The sequence below is a fragment of the Panulirus ornatus genome, chromosome 1 (assembly GCF_036320965.1).
Source record: "Panulirus ornatus isolate Po-2019 chromosome 1, ASM3632096v1, whole genome shotgun sequence".
NCBI lineage: Eukaryota > Metazoa > Arthropoda > Malacostraca > Decapoda > Palinuridae > Panulirus > Panulirus ornatus.
Genome location: NC_092224.1, coordinates 24,549,081 through 24,565,165, shown reverse-complemented (window position 1 = coordinate 24,565,165; position 16,085 = coordinate 24,549,081). Strand labels below are relative to the sequence as shown.

Here is a 16,085-nt window from a genome sequence, read left to right as displayed (position 1 = left end):
AGAAGGCACCTAAATTTGAGCATATAAGACAGCAGCAGAAGGAACACCACAAATAGAGAAGAAAATTTTGTAGAACAACCACTAAGCTTAAGGGAAAATTCAGAACCAAGGACTCTTGTTTTTTTAGATACTTTTTTACAAATGTAGGGAGGGAACAGATGTTAAAAGAGTAAATTATTTAAAGTATTTTCATTGAGAGCACCCACATTTGGACAGAGTCTGTCTGTATTATATACGTGTATAATTTAATACTTTTTCACTGACACAGTATTTTTCATTTCTGTCATTATCTCATATGGCTGTGACAGGAACCTGAAAATACAGTTCCAATGTTGACTTGGAAACTTTTTATGTATAATAATTGTTACTAGAAATGTTCCATAAATTTATTAAAGGAATGGTATTAGCAGTCAGTTTTTATCAAGAAAGTAAGGCATGTGTGTGAAAAGATAGAGAGGAGGATGAGTGTTTCCAGGTGAAGGTTGGTGTGTGGCTGGTTTGTGTGATGTCATCATCGCTGTTTAATTTGTTTGTGGATGGGGTGGTAAGGGAGGTAAATGTGAGGGTCTTGGAGGGAGGGGCATGTATGCAGTTTGTCAAGGGTGAAGGAATTTGGGAAGTGACTCAGTTGTTTGCTGATGATGTGGCACTGGTGGCAGATATGAATAAGAAACTGCACAAGTTGTTGTTTGCACTTGGGAGATTGTGTGAAAGGAGGATGTTGAGAGTAAATGTGAAATATAACAAAGTTATTAGGTTTAGCAGTGTAGGGAGACAGGTTAGTTGGAGTGTGAGTTTGAATGGAGAAAACTTTGAGGAAGTAGGTTTTTAAAAACTTGGGAGTGGACAGTGAATGGAAGTATGAAAGCAAAAGTGTGTTGAGGGTGGGTGAGGGGGTGAAGGTTCTGGGGGTATTGAAGACTTGTGGAAAGACAAGTTGCTATTTGGCAGGGAATGTTTGCAGGTATATTGCCCCTACAATGTTAAATGGACATAAGGCATGGGCTATAAAGAATGAATGGAAGAGGGTGCATGTGTTGGAAATGAAATGTTTGAGGACAGTATGTGGTGTGAGGTGGGTAGACTGAGGAAGTAATGATAGGGTAAGAGAGAGATGTGGTGATAAAAAGAGGGTGTCCTGAAATAGTTTGGATATATGTCGAAAACAAGTGAGGAGAGATGGACAAAGGATGTGTGTGTTAAAAGTGGAGGGAAGGAGCAAGAGGATACCTAATCAGAGATGGAAGGATGAATTGGAAAAGATTTAAAGTGCTCAGGCCTGAACACACACAGGAGGGTGAAAGCTGTGCACAGGATGGAGTGAATGGTTACTGATGTGGTACACTGGGAGGCACCTTGCTGTCAGTGGACTGAACCAGGGCATATGAATCATCCGTGGAAACCACAAAGGTCTGCAAGGTCTTGTATGTAATAAGGAGGCTGTGGTTTTAGCGCATTACACAACAGAGCGAGAGAATGGATGTGAGTGAATGAGGCCTTTTCTTCATCTGTCCCTGGAGTTACCTTGCCATCTATCTATATATCTTTATCTTTGATGTCTGTTCCCACCGGGGACTCCCTTAGTGGGGTGGCCATGGCAGTAGAGTCTCCATAACTAGTGAACTACAGTGCTACTAATTAGTCCTTAGTGCCTCACTCTTAACAGGCCATTGGCAGAGGGCAACTCTGGTGCATTGTTTGCAGAGGCTTGTACCTAATGGTCCATGTGACTACTTCTACCTAATGCTCCTGCTTAATGTTCCTGCCTACTACTTCTTCCCAATGTTCCTACCTATTGCTTCTATCCATTCCTCCTACTGTTTTGCCAAGAGGTAGGGTAAGTGCATAGTGCTTATTTCAGGAAAATCTAGTTACAAAGAATGAGCTGTGTGAGTTAGTGTTATCAAGTGTTATGTGTGACAAGGAGAAAGTGAATGCTTGTGGACAGAATGCTAGTAGTACACATGTGTGTGGGTGAGGAAGGAAAAGACAGCTAACTCAGTCAAAGGAGTGCAGTTTCACAACTACTAAAGTACTGGCTCATTACACAGCCATCACTAACCCTTCATACACCCAGGCAGGTAGTACTATCAATATGCCTCCCTTATCATTAGCTGTCTACCAGCTACTACCTACCTACTGTGCTAATGCAGGAAACAGTAAAAATTTATGAAATAAAGAGAAAGAAATGGAAAAGATATGAAATTGATTGAGAATGTGAAGCACTAAAGGGTAAGAAGTGGCAATGGAATTCACCAGTTATGGAGACTCTTATGCCATGGCCACCCCTTTAAGGAAGATCTGTGAGGGAATGGGCATCATAGATATAGATCGATAGGTAGATAGATGGATTAAGAATGTTTTTATTTATAATATTATTTTTGAAAATAACATGTACATCTGTATTACATCAGAAAGGTTGTGTTGGTCATGTGTATTATATTTAGTTTTCCAGTATTCTGTTAATCATGTACCTAGACATTTATCCATACTTGCATCTGTCTCTTTTACATATATCTCATCCCTTTCCCCTTTCACTTGGTCTTTACATCTGTCTTTAACTTTCTTATACACTTAATCTGTCCCTCTGCTTAACTTTAGATCTTTACATTAGTTTCACACCCTCTCTTATTCTACCTTTCAATTCCCCATACACTTGCTCTTGACATCTTTTAACTTTGTTTTACCCTTAGTCTGTCCTACCTAACCCTCAGTCTTTACATTAGCTTCACACCCTCTTTTATTCTACCTTTCAATTACTCTTACACTTGATCTTGACATCTACTTTTAACTTTGTTATACCTTTAGTCTGTTCTTCTGCCTAACCCTCAGTCTTTACATTAGTTTCACACACTTTCTTATTCTACTTTCCACCGCACTGTGCATGTCTTATGCTCACACCTGATCCTCAAGCATATTGTGTTTTCACAGTTTTTCATTCTACTTTTCCACCTCTTGTATCACATAGATATGACTCAGCTGGAAAATAATGATGATGAGGGCATTGTAAGATTATAAACATGTTAGAATAGTATTAAAGACAAGATTTTTTCACTTCATTTAATGAAATGTGTTGACCTAAACCATTCAGCTGTACTTTTATTTCCTTGGACAAAGAGTGGAAGTAAAAGTGACTTAAATTGATGAGGTTGGATATTGGCCCTCAAGCAATGTAAGTGAAACTTTTTAATCCATATGATTTAGAGAAACTTGAATATCTCATAAAAGTGGAAGAATTAGAGTTAATGAAAATCACTAGAGGGAAAAACATCAGAACTCCCTCAGGACTGTACCCTTACTTAAATGGTTTATTGCATGGGATTGTAGCTACACTTGTAAAGGTTGTCACTTCCCTTTTCATTGAATTGGAAGTTGCACTTAATCAGTATTTAGAGGTTTCTTATATCACAAGATTAGCGTTGGAAAATAATCAGTGTGAGCTATCCAGATGAAACATGCTACCCAGTAGGGACTCTTTTCATACATATTCGCCATTTCCCGTGTTAGGAAGGTAGCACTAAGAAACATAGGACTGAGCCTTAGAGGGAATATCCTCTTTTGGCCCCCTTCTCTTCCTTCTTTTGGAAAAATAAAAATGGGAAGGTAGGATTTCCAGCCCCCCTCTCCCTCCCCTATCCCTGTTGCTCTTGTACATATTATCTTTTTCTTGTCATTTAGATAAGGAAGAGTTTATTTTTTGGTATGCAGAGGTAATGTATGTCACATGCAACTACAGTTAGCACAAGGGAAGAATCATAGTGTCTCAGTCACCCATATAACATGATGGAGGAAGGTCTTCACATGCTTCTCTCGCATTCACTATAGTACACACTCTTCCACCATTTCTGTCCCTTCAGTACTCTTCCACCCTCTTCTGCCATGTCACTTGTGGACTTCCTCTCATCTCAATCCCTTTAATCGTACTATCATACAATCTCCTCATAAGCTCTTTTATTCTTTCCACGTTCTCAAACTACCCCAATGTATTTGTTTCATTCACTCTGCTCTTAGGATTCCCTGCCAAACCAAATCTCTCTTACAGCCCCCTCATTTCTTTCCTCATTCCATGTAGTCTTACCACAATCTCTAATAGCTCAATTCCACAGCCTAAATTCTTAGCTACTGTGGCTATATCCAATCCATGTTTTGGCTGCATACCTCAGAGTCGGGAGGACTATACCCTTCCTTAATCCCTTCTTCACTTCCATACTTAACACATCTACCCTTCATTATTCTATTATGAACACAAAGACTTTTTTTCTCTGTAATGCCCTCTCCATTATCTCTCCTTCCATATACCAAACTTACCGAAGATAGCTCCCAAGCAGCTCACATAATGTGTATAAATTGGATATTCCGGAACCGAAACTGTGATAAATCTATCCCTATTTTAAAGCTAGGATAGATTCTTTGGTGATGTCATAGGTTAGGTCCAATGTTATGATACATTAACTACACATGTCAGATCCTTACATTATTCTATTACATAAAATAGGTTCCTAGCCTTATGTTACGTCCTTAAGTAGTCTTATGACCTACCTTGGATAACCTATGATCTACTTCAACCTTACCTTCAACTATAATCCTTAGACCTAACTAAAGCCCCAACCAAGATGTGATTAAAACTTATGGCACAAGATTTTGCATGAGTTAGCTCTACTTCTTTCCAGAGCCAGGATTAATCTTAGGCTAGTACCAGTTCTGGAGAAAAAAGTGACACTAAATAAGTAACTTTTGAAAGTGGAAGAAACTCATTTCTTCGGATTCTTAAGACTCGGTTAAAGTGATCTGGACAGCGGATGATGATTTGGATAATTTTTTCAGTAAAAGTTAACTCCACAACTGAACTAGCTTTGAGAAATGGTTATTTATATTTTAAGAGATTAATATGGTTCGATGAAATAATAGCAATGTCTACAGATGACCATTTTAGCTTTCTTTTGTACTCTCATTCAACTATGAATACTTATTAGAATCATTATGGCATTAATTCACTTAAAAAATAATACAATTGTAGACAGTAATTCAAAGAACGTCAAAATCTCACCTAACTTCCCTAAAGTTCAAGATTTATCATAATAATCCAGATCCTAGTTAAAAATATACCAGTCACGCTCATAATAATGCACTACCAAAAAGTGTTGAATGTCGACAAACAAATGCCTCTGACGAATATTGGTATAATTTTACCATCATAGCAGACACAAGGAAAGGTTTCTCTAGGTTCTAATGATACATTTCAAGTTATTTATGTTTACTTTTCCATTAATCAATCTCATTCTTCTTACGTATATGAAACCCTACTTTTTGATTGAATCCAATGCTTAAATTATGCGCTACAACTGACACTTTTATCCCTTCTACTTCACTAAATCAGTTTTACAGAATATATTCTGTCAATATTCAGAGTAAATAGGGATGCGGAGATACTCTAGACAGCGACCCACATATTAATTTTAGTACCAATGTAGGGCTGTCTTTGTTACCTGTTGTGTGGTATTAATAGAATGCAATATATGGCGAGCATGATTTCTTTTAGAATTACCAGTTTATATATATATATATATATATATATATATATATATATATATATATATATATATATTATATATATATATATATATATATATATATATATATATATATATATATATATATATATATATATATATATATATATATATATATATATATATATATATATATATATATATATATATATATATATATATATATATATAAAGACAATTTGAACAGAGCCTTAGGGGGTGTTAATGGAACTAACTAAATGCTTTTCTAAGTGCATTGTCACTTATTCTAGAATATTACATAAGTGACTGGGATCAAATCAAATGTGTAAAGACAATTTATGTAAATATGAAAGAATTTTGTAAAAGGAAAAAAAAAAACGCACTAAACCTTCTCTCGCTGCCGATATTTATGATATTTTTCATATCTAATTTATGTCTTTATTGTTATCATTTACAAGGCGTTGTTTACGTTCGTGTAGACGACACTAACGGATTATATCTTGTAATACACCTTGGTACGCAAGGATGAGGAATCAAGATGTTATATTTCGACGACGAGACAGAAATTTTGGGTATGGGAATAGAACATGTCTATACTTCACCTAACTCGAACTAAGTACCGAAATTTGCCCCAAATGTGATTACTGTAGCTGAAATATAGCACTTTGTAGTGCGTTACGTCATACCTTTTCGTTTACTTTCGTCTTGCGTTAATTCATACAGTCGTGTATGCAATGAAATCCGTTTGTGTCTACATGAACATACACAAAGGGCTTCAAGGTTTGGGTATGGCGACCATAACAATCACCTAATTTTCAAATTATATCAAATACAAGGTAGATATTAATGGTAAATTGAGGCCAAATGAAGCTTTTATGCTTCTGATGACTTAGAAAAATATTCTTCCTCGTTTACGGTAACGAACACTTCATTTTCCCTAACGACGTCTTTGTCGTTTCATAAAATAGAATAAGATATTCAAATCACCCTTGCATTGGTCGTCTTAATCTTCATACACTACTTTACCTTTGCACAACTGAATAACGATATCTAAAACCAATGTCGATGTTTAGGGAAAAGTAATTTAGCTTCAATAAGCATAAATCTGTTTATGTTATTGAGCAAATTAATTACACAGAGCGTCCGTTAGTATGATTATATAGGGGCTTTGCAATTTCGGCAAGAATGACCATGTCGGCCGTGTTAACTCAAGTATGGAAAAAAAATCTTCTAACATGCAATGTCATTGGCACGTCATGAGTAACAGTATTTTTTTTTTTAATTTTGTCTTGTCATTAACGTGTCTGCACAACTGCTTAGCAAGTCTATGGTATCATAAGCATGCCAAAACTCATACAAGAATGAAACAAATCACAGAAACGCACTACTTTCAACAGACCGTCAATGGTATTTGAAATCGTTTTGTCAACAGATTCACCATTTTCTTTGAAGAAACCTTACAAGAATACAAATATTTTGTTTGGGTGATACATAAATAATAGTTTGGAGCACATTGGGTCGCAGCGACCCACTGTTGCTCCAAGTTTAAGCTTACAGTATAATGTTACATCCATGCCATCAACACTTTCAGCTAAGGATTAATTGCCCATATGATTTCAGGACAAGCCTAGTAAAGTATGCAGGTGAGCAGATGCAGCTTATATGTAATTAGTTTTAAGTGATAACTGCCAGTCGAAGATAGATAACCGGCTAAGCTCCCTCAAGATAATTTTCAGTTCGGTAGAAGACTTCTTCCTCAGACTGTTAAAAACCATACAGAAGGTATGTACATTATGTGAGAAATATCTTGGACACCTGAAGATTCCAGAGTTCAGGTTTATGTCAAATGGTAATAACTTGAATCTTAATAGCTTTAATGACCCAAACACGATACGTCACAAAGGCATTGAGGAGTCTGTACAGGATGTAAACGCTTCCTCTTTGCTACATTGTGTGTTCTCATGTTTCTTTGAAAAAAAGAGGAAGTCTTGCTGATGTTATTTGCTCTTATCTGTGGTGGTGGTTTTAAATAAGTACCGGTGGGTCATATTTTACCACCTACTGTATTTTCCTTGATTTCCTCATTATCAGTATCAACTGTTTTATTATTCAACTTTTTGTTATAGATTATTTTTTTTAAACGTTTAATTCCATGTAAATAACAATTTTGATGTGAAGAGATGTTGCCACTTTGGTTACAACAGTGTTAAAAATCATATTATTGAAATAATTAACCTTTTTCATCCTCCAATCGAAAGTCTCCGCACCTGTCCCAACCCTACTTCAGTGTAACCCAGAAATGACGTAAGAAAAATTATGACTATAAACTAGTCGGCAAAATAAACTTTGATCTATCGGTGCCGACTAATCAGCAAAATAACGATTTTGTCCAGTGATTTTAAGAAACTGAACGGTGAATAGTAAGGAGCGAGGTGGTAGATTAATCAACACAAGGTGTTTTCTCCCGGGCGAGGCCTGCATTTTGCTACTTGGAAAACAACGAACTCTGTGAGGCATGGAAGAAGCAACTCGGGAATAGCATTTCTAAAGGATGAACTCTGGCCGTGTTTTCAGTGGTTGATAAGGCATGATAAGCGGCGCTCAGGGCTTTACAACCATCAATCCTTCACAAAATACACCAGTGTTAGAATGCTGGGGAAGATTTGACAGTCGTGGGTCATTTGACGGGGATGTACGTTGGTGATGAAGGAAACTTGAAATGGACGCAACAGGTAAGGATATAAGGACAGGTTTGATGTGTAGCCCCAAAAGTTCTGACCAACCTTAGATTATTGAGATTTACGAATGTGACCCCCGCCCACATTCAGGAATCTTAAAGGAAAATGGAACCCTTTGAAAGTACTCTTAGAGGCTTAACCAAAATAAAGCCATAACGAACAGGAACAGAGTAAAAACTCAGGTAAAACAAATGCTTATCCACAATCCCAGTGGCAGAGAGTCAAAGGGTTGGTGAAAGGGCCAAAGACTATGGAATGTGTGGAAAGAGAGGTCGCTTTCTGGGAGGACGAATACGGGTATTTTTGAAGATACTGTAGTCCCAACGATATATACATATATACATATACATATCAGTGTCGTCAGTACATTCCTTTAGATTCAGAGGATGTATTTACAAAGTGTATGATGCCTCAGGTGTCCAAATTCCGGAATACTTCATCAGTCAGTGGAAAATTAACTGAGAACAGGATAACTATTGAAGATCTATAACTACTATAGAAATCATTAAAATCTGAGCTTCTCTTTTTCAGGAGACGATTACCTTGAGGGTAAACAATGACTTACATTAGCTTTTGAGGGCGGCTGTTCAGTCTTGCAGTCTTCCTTCCGGTATCCCTTCCCAGAGTGAAATTCCAAACCGTTTTCAATTTTCTGGGAGGAACAGTATTGGAACATTCTCTACCAGTCCAATAATATACAGTCATAACCATCCGTCTCACTTCAAGAGGTTTGTTACGCACATTTTCTCTCAACATATTTGCAGGACGGTAGCCAGCATCCCGTGTGTTTCATGGTTCTCTCCTCCAGTGGCTGGCAGACCAGTAGCTTGCAGCCTGCATGCTAGTAATCTGCAGCCTGGATTTTAGTAGTCTGTAGGCCAGTAGCTTGTATCTACATACCAAAGTCTTTAGCCTGCAGGTTAGTGCTCTGTAACCAGTAGGCCAGTAATTTGTACACTGTAGACCTGCCTTTATCGGCGGACCAACACCCTGTAGTCTGCAGATTATATCTAATTAGAAACCCGTCTGCAGTCCAAGGTTATTTCTTTATCAACACTACAGTTACTGTCCTTCATTCCACTAAAGCATAACGTTACTTCAGCATGACCTTCAACACCCGCTAGCGGCAAATCGAGGGTTTCCATACACCCACTAAACACAGTTTGTGGTATTCTAATCGGTCTGTGAAGCTCTCGCGAGGCCAGTTCCTTTATGAACTTTCTTCCGTCCAGACTTTTGACATCATTGCTTTCTAGGGTATAAACTCCCCTCCTCAGTCCGGTAGTGCTGGAAGTTCTAAGTCTTCTTCGATAAATATTCTAAATTTAGCATTCTGCTCCTGATGTATAGATTCGTCTGTGTCAGGAACTCCTTGCCTACTGAATTCTGAGGGAGTTTAGGGTGAATCTTTCATTTATCATACCTCTTGTTCCTATTATATTATCTTCATGTAATCATATCTTTCGAACACTCTAGCAGCTACTTTGTTGTCTGGATCTTTTTCTCAGTGGTGTCTACTTTCACATTCTTGCAGATATTCTCGTATCCAGTAGTTACACATTTTTGTTGTTCTTTTCTCTCCATGCCTTACTGTTGGTGCCTGCCTCCTAACACTATGTAGTAGAGTTCATATATTGTTTCAGTAATGTTCAATTCTCATGTCTTGAGATGAAATCTTCCATTCTGTATTTTTCTAGAACCTATACATTCCTATGTAGTTCTCTTCAGTGGATTTCCTTCAACTGGTTTGGTTCTTTTTCTTATGCACCAGCACTTTGTTAATGGTGCGTTTCATTGCGAAGACTACATGGTCTCTTACACCAACTGGAGCTCCATGGATGAAACACTCGATTACAAGACCACGAAATATAGGGACTAAATTCAGTCTGCCGGTATGGCGGCGTCTTTGATTGTGTTGAACTCTAATAATCCGGCATTTTTTTTTTTTTTTTAGAAACTCCACAAACGGGACCACCTTGTGCTGTTACTACCTTCCGAGTACGTGTTGGTTTGGCCGATATCCCTGCAGTTAATGTCATCCCGAATCTGGGGGTCTCTTGTCCGCCACTCTGCATGACAAACTACGATGTTTCCTGTGCCTTCCTTATTGTTACTCCAATCTCTCTCTCTCTCTCTCTCTCTCTCTCTCTCTCTCTCTCTCTCTCTCTCTCTCTCTCTCTCTCTCTCTCTCTCTCTCTCTCTTCCAGCTCTTTTGGCCCTGAATAATTTGTTACCAGTGATGTGAAGCCGTTTGTCAATCACAATTTTGCCCAGAACAAGCCGAGTGAAGGGTTCATCATCTGCCATTACTCTGTGGAATTTTGTACAGTAGTTCGACTCGCGGAAGGTCCAGTCCATTCCTTTCTCCATTTTCTCTTTCCTTGATATTGTACATATCTGATGGATAAAGTACGTGCAATTAGGTTTCATTACTGAGTACTTTCTCAACTGTACCTTAATCTCAGGTATATTCATGATGTCTGTCGTAACATTACCCCTGTGCTCCTCACATTCAGGTTCTTTACAATTTTCTGCAAACCCATCGGCTTTTAACATCATTTTCAATATGGATTATGTTCTGTTGATACCTCTGGCTCTCTAATGCGCAAGGTGGCACTATTTTACGATGACTTTATCGCTTCACCCCGTCCACCAACTGTAATGCAACCGTTAGGAAAATCCTTGTCTGTCCATTATAGCATCTCCCAGATCTCCAGGAAATTTTCTGTGTTCAGCTCCTTTCGTGATGCCTCAGGCAGCCGGAAACCTTCCCCTTCTTGTATTTCAATCTCTAAAAGAGGAAGCAGGAGCCAAGGACGGAATGCTCATCCTCCTCGAATATCCATTAACTCCCTCCCCTTGTAACTCATCCCCCTGGATTCATTGTTCTTCTGTACCAATTGTCACGACCGGTCTGTTTCCCTCGAGCTCTGACAACAGTTAGATTTTAGTGTTTGTTGTGTCACTCAGCTGCTCACGACTGGTCTCATGCAGTCTCTCATCATCCATCTTTGTACACTTTGATATCTCCACTAACAACTCTTTAAACACTCATCCACCAGCTGTTTACCATCGCTAACCTGGAGGTCCTCAAGCACCTTTTCCGTGACTTCCTTTCTCATTTTGTTAGAATTTACATTCTGTTGTGCGAGAGCATGTGTGTGTGTGTGTGTGATTACTTGTTAGTAGTACCATATGGGGAAGAAATTCTACTCTCGTGGGGTGAAACCTCTTGAATTTTCTCCTCCATCATACAACTTTTTAAACTTCTATATGCTGTCCACAATTACAGTTTCATTGCTTAATTTATTCCACTCATCCACACTATTGTCTTATGAGAATCTTTTTTTTTTATATATTAAATAACAAGGTCTTTGCTTTATTTCATATCATGGCCTCTGTATGTTGTATCCTTGTCTTTCTCAAAGTTCATTGTTGACGTCATCACACTGGCTGAAAAACTTAAAGGTTGGGTTCAAGTCACCCTCACTCCTACCTCTTCTCTCATTCCATGTTGGACATATTATAGCCTCAAACCTGTGATCGTAGTACGTGGCAAGGAGCCACCGACCAAGCGCTATCGCTTTGTTGTCGGGAGGGTTAGTGATGGTGACCCGGTGGCCCAGGACTGTGCTGTTCCCCTCCCTGACCCAAGCAGACATCATTTCTCCCTGGCTCACCTACACGTACGTTAATGGCAAAAGAATAGAATCACCCTCTGCATCTCAAACAGCGCTTGACAACACCTGATTCACACAACTCATCGCTCTATGTTCTAATTTTCTTCCCTTTTATATCCATAATTACGGCAGTGCATCTTTCACAGGATCTTCCGGTGCCGCATTGGAATGGCAGTACTGGTCGAGGATGGGTTTATAATTCTGATGGCCCCCTTGACTGACGTCACGTAACCAAGCACAGCTCATAGGCCTGGCACATTCTCTGTTCATTTCCACAACATTCGTAGTCTCAAAACTAACGTTCTCTGTAGAACATCATCTCTTCATTTCTTCCGATGATCATCTCTGAAACCCAGCTGTCTAAGACTGCTTCTTCTCTTACACCATCAGATCTTTTATTCCTACCGTCCTTTCCGCTCCAAGAATGGTGTTTGTACCCTTTGCTCGCCTCGTGGATCTTGAATATCCCAACTTTTGAAGCCATCTGTGTCAAAACTTTCTGCACTTTATAAGCTCGCTTGTATGTTTTATATATCCGCCCAACACCACCTCATCTCCTCATATTGTGTGCAACTCTTCAACTATTTGACATCCTGCCACACAGTATCGCTCTCTTCACATCCACTTGCTGAGTTCTTTTATGGAAGGACTTTTAAGATACTCTACATGAGATGGTTCATTTCTGTCCTAGAAGATCTCGGTGGAGCAAAGGCCCTTTCTCTTTCCCTCCTTTACAAAATGAAGCAAATTACTTTAACACCTAACACGAGTTCCCAACCGTCATCACCACTACTCCAACACACTGTACGTTTTTATCATTTCTGAACATATACTGTTTTTGCCCCCACAGGGTCCTCCGACTACAACGTTATTTCTATATCGTTTGATTGGGTAAGACCATCCTCTTCCCCCTCCCCCCCTTTCGAAACGTCAACTTTGACATTTTGTGAGCTGGGCAGACGTTCCTGATCGGCGTCTTTCCCGACTTGCCCTGGGAAGGGGTATGGCCGGGATGCCTCATATCGTGTTGAACGTATATCGGAGGTTGACTTGGCTAGGACGGAATGTTACATACCCTTCACTAAATCTTCCTCTCCCCCCCCCCTCCCCGGCTGCCTCCCTCCATGAGGCACGCACATCCCTGACTGTCACCCCCCCCCCCTACCCTTATTCATATGATGACACCTGATCTGATGCTTGTCGTATCAGGCTATGAAACTCTCCCCTTCCCTTGAATCCCACTCCGCTTTCATTTCTTCATGGAATCACTGCACAGCTGTTCTTCACAAAGCCAAGCGCACCCTTTGAAAAGCGTGCTGGTTGGACTTCTACCAGCACATCTATCTGGCCCTTAACCAGAAGCATCTCCAGTAACTTTTGCGATTCAACCTGTATTCCTTTCTTCCAACCTAATCAACCTATAGCTAACTCTCCAACTGATAGAGCCGCTGTTTTAGGTACTTCTATTCCATTAACTCAATTTTGGATGATCGTGCATCTGATCTGTCCTTATTACATCGTGCTGAACTGTTCCATCTCATGTATTTTCATGGCCCCGATGGCATATCACTTTTAGTCCTGAGAAATTGTCCCTCCGAGTCAGTTCCGAACCTTGCTGTCTTATTTGGTCTCTGTCTGAAAATTCAAACTCTCTCTTCATTTTGGAAGCTTACCTCGATGCAGCTCATCCCTAAGACTGGAACCAAGCGAACTCTTCCAACTGTTGCTTAATGGCCTCGCCTTCTCAAACACTTGCACTCCCTTTCCCTTCTGCATCAAGGATATGTGGACATGTAATGCCATTATGGCTGTTTAATCAGTTTATGGATGGGATGTTAAAGGATTTGTATGTGGCACTTTTGGATTTGAAGAGCACATGATACGGTTACTGGAAATTCGTTGTGGAAGGTGAAAAGTGGAAAGTGGTGTAGAAAGAAAGTTACTAGAAGTATTGAAAAGTTTTCATCGAGAGGGTAAGGCTTGTGTGCGAGTTGGAAGGGAGGACTGTAAGTGCTCTAATGTGTAAGTAGGTCAGCATCAATGGTGTGTGATTTTACTATGGCTGTTTAATCTGTTTATGGATCGGATGGTGAGGGAGGTAAATGCCATGGTCTAGGAGAGAAGGACGGGTCCAGTGTATGAGGGGTTTGGGGGGAGACCTAGGAGGTGAGTCACTTGTTTGCAGATGACACAGTCCTGGTGGCAGATTTAAGTGAAAAAAAAAAAACTAGAAGTTGGTGTCTAAGTTTGGAAATGTGTTGCAGGAGAAAGTTAAGAGTTCATGTGAATTAAAGTAACGTCATGAGGTTTGACAGGGAGGAGAGTTTTGTTGAGTTTAGTGTCAGTTTGGACGGAGTGAACTTGGAACAAGTGGAGTATTTCAGATAACTGGTAGTAGACATGACCATTGATGGAACTTTGGGAGCTGGAGAGTAGCACAGGGAGAGAAAGGGAGCCAAACGTCCTGGTTAGATTGAGCATTGCATGGAAAGACAGGCCAATATTTATAAGGGCAAAGATGGACACACCGTTGAACATGTCTTGAGCCAGCAGGCCTCATCCCTCCTGGAGCACCATATAACTTCTGCAGTACCTCTTTCCTCATGCAGCAGCGACATCAAAGGAATTCAGCGATGCCTCCTCTCTCCTGCAAGCTTAGTCATAGGACCTCACCAGTGTTTTCTTCCTGCAGCACAACACAACGCCTCGTCCCTCCTGCAGCATAGTCACAGGACCTCTTCAGAGTGTTCTCCCTCCTTCAGGACAACGCAACGCGTCCCCCCCCCCCCCCTCCTGCAGTGTAGTCACAGGACTTCACCAATGAGTCCTGCTTCCCCTGTAGCACAACGCAACAAATCATCTTACTCATGACAAAACAAATCCCTCTTCCTGTAGCACAACCGTAAGACCTTGACAAGGCCTCCTCCCTCCTGCACACAGCCACGAGACCTTGGTACTTCCTCCTCCATCATGCAGCAAAACCACGGGACTTCAGCAACGTCTTTTAAAATCTGTTGCAGGATCATGAGATCAGACAATGAATCATGTTTCCTGCAGTTTAGTAAGATTTAACCTCATCTCTTTTTCCTATTCTTGTGCCTGAATTACACCGGTGGCGCAGCAGCCACGCTTCCCAGTCGAGAGCAACACAGCGTAGGATGTTACCAGTGTTTCTTCATTCCATTCTCATCCCTCACATTTGTAGTCACCTAGAAGTCTTCAGCTTTAATCCCTCAGTTTGGTCAGTGAGAATGAAATCCTTCCGTGGCGAGCTGAATAATATCTGCATACTGATACCTTACCGGTAGATTTAAGAAAGATCCACAGATAGCACAATTCTTGCTTGACCCTGTTGACATGTCACGTGATGTATGACGTGTGATTTGGCATGTGTGTAACGTGCGGTGCAACGTGTGGTTTGCGATGTATAGTATGTAATGTGACGTGTAATATGTGACGTGACTTGTCTTGTGAAAAGTGTTATGTGTAATGAGTGGTGTAATGTAAGGTCTGGTGTGTGGTGTAATGCGTTATGTATAATTTTTGTGGTCCATGAAGTAGGTGTGACGTGAAGTAGGTGTGACGTGTGGTGTGTGACGATGTTTTCTGCGTGACCCCCCCTCGCCCCCCGCGTGTCTGGCTGGGGAGAGGAGGAATGGGGTGGTGGTAGGGGGGGGGGCGACAACCCCAAACCCCCTTCACCCCTCACCCCCGCTCCCGACAGATGGCAGCACCACCATGGCGGAGGACCAGGTACGCATCAAAACAATCTTATTTTTCTTTCATATACTTAATTTTATGAATGAAGAGCGTCATAATGAATCAACCACAAGAAAGCGTCATTCTTATGACATATTATCTCCCAAGTATGAAAACATTAGTGAATGAAAAGGTGGTCAAACATCAAGATAAAGGAAGGTAACTCATTTCATCATTTGGATACTAAACTTCGTCTGTATGAGCATTTCCCGTGACAGCATGTTGTTTGGAGTCAAAACGAACAACTTTGGCGGCAGAATAGAAAATGACATCTTTAAATGTATACCACATATGATACTTTATTTAACCATATTATTATATGTAAGGGACACGAATCCATTAAGTTGATACTACCCTGTGTAAGCTTTCTGATTTTC

At 40.1% G+C, this 16,085-nt stretch overlaps 1 protein-coding gene across 1 annotated transcript in view; it reads left to right on the top strand.

Moving 5' to 3' along the window:
• Positions 1-15,567: 15,567 nt before the first annotated feature.
• The window catches only part of Ranbp16 (Ran-binding protein 16), a 334,729-nt gene continuing 334,211 nt past the window's right edge, over positions 15,568-16,085 (top strand). The window contains exon 1 of the mRNA XM_071690784.1: positions 15,568-15,702. Within this exon, the coding sequence (XP_071546885.1) occupies positions 15,688-15,702 (15 nt within the window). The 5' untranslated portion in view covers positions 15,568-15,687. The remainder of the gene's footprint in view (positions 15,703-16,085) is intronic.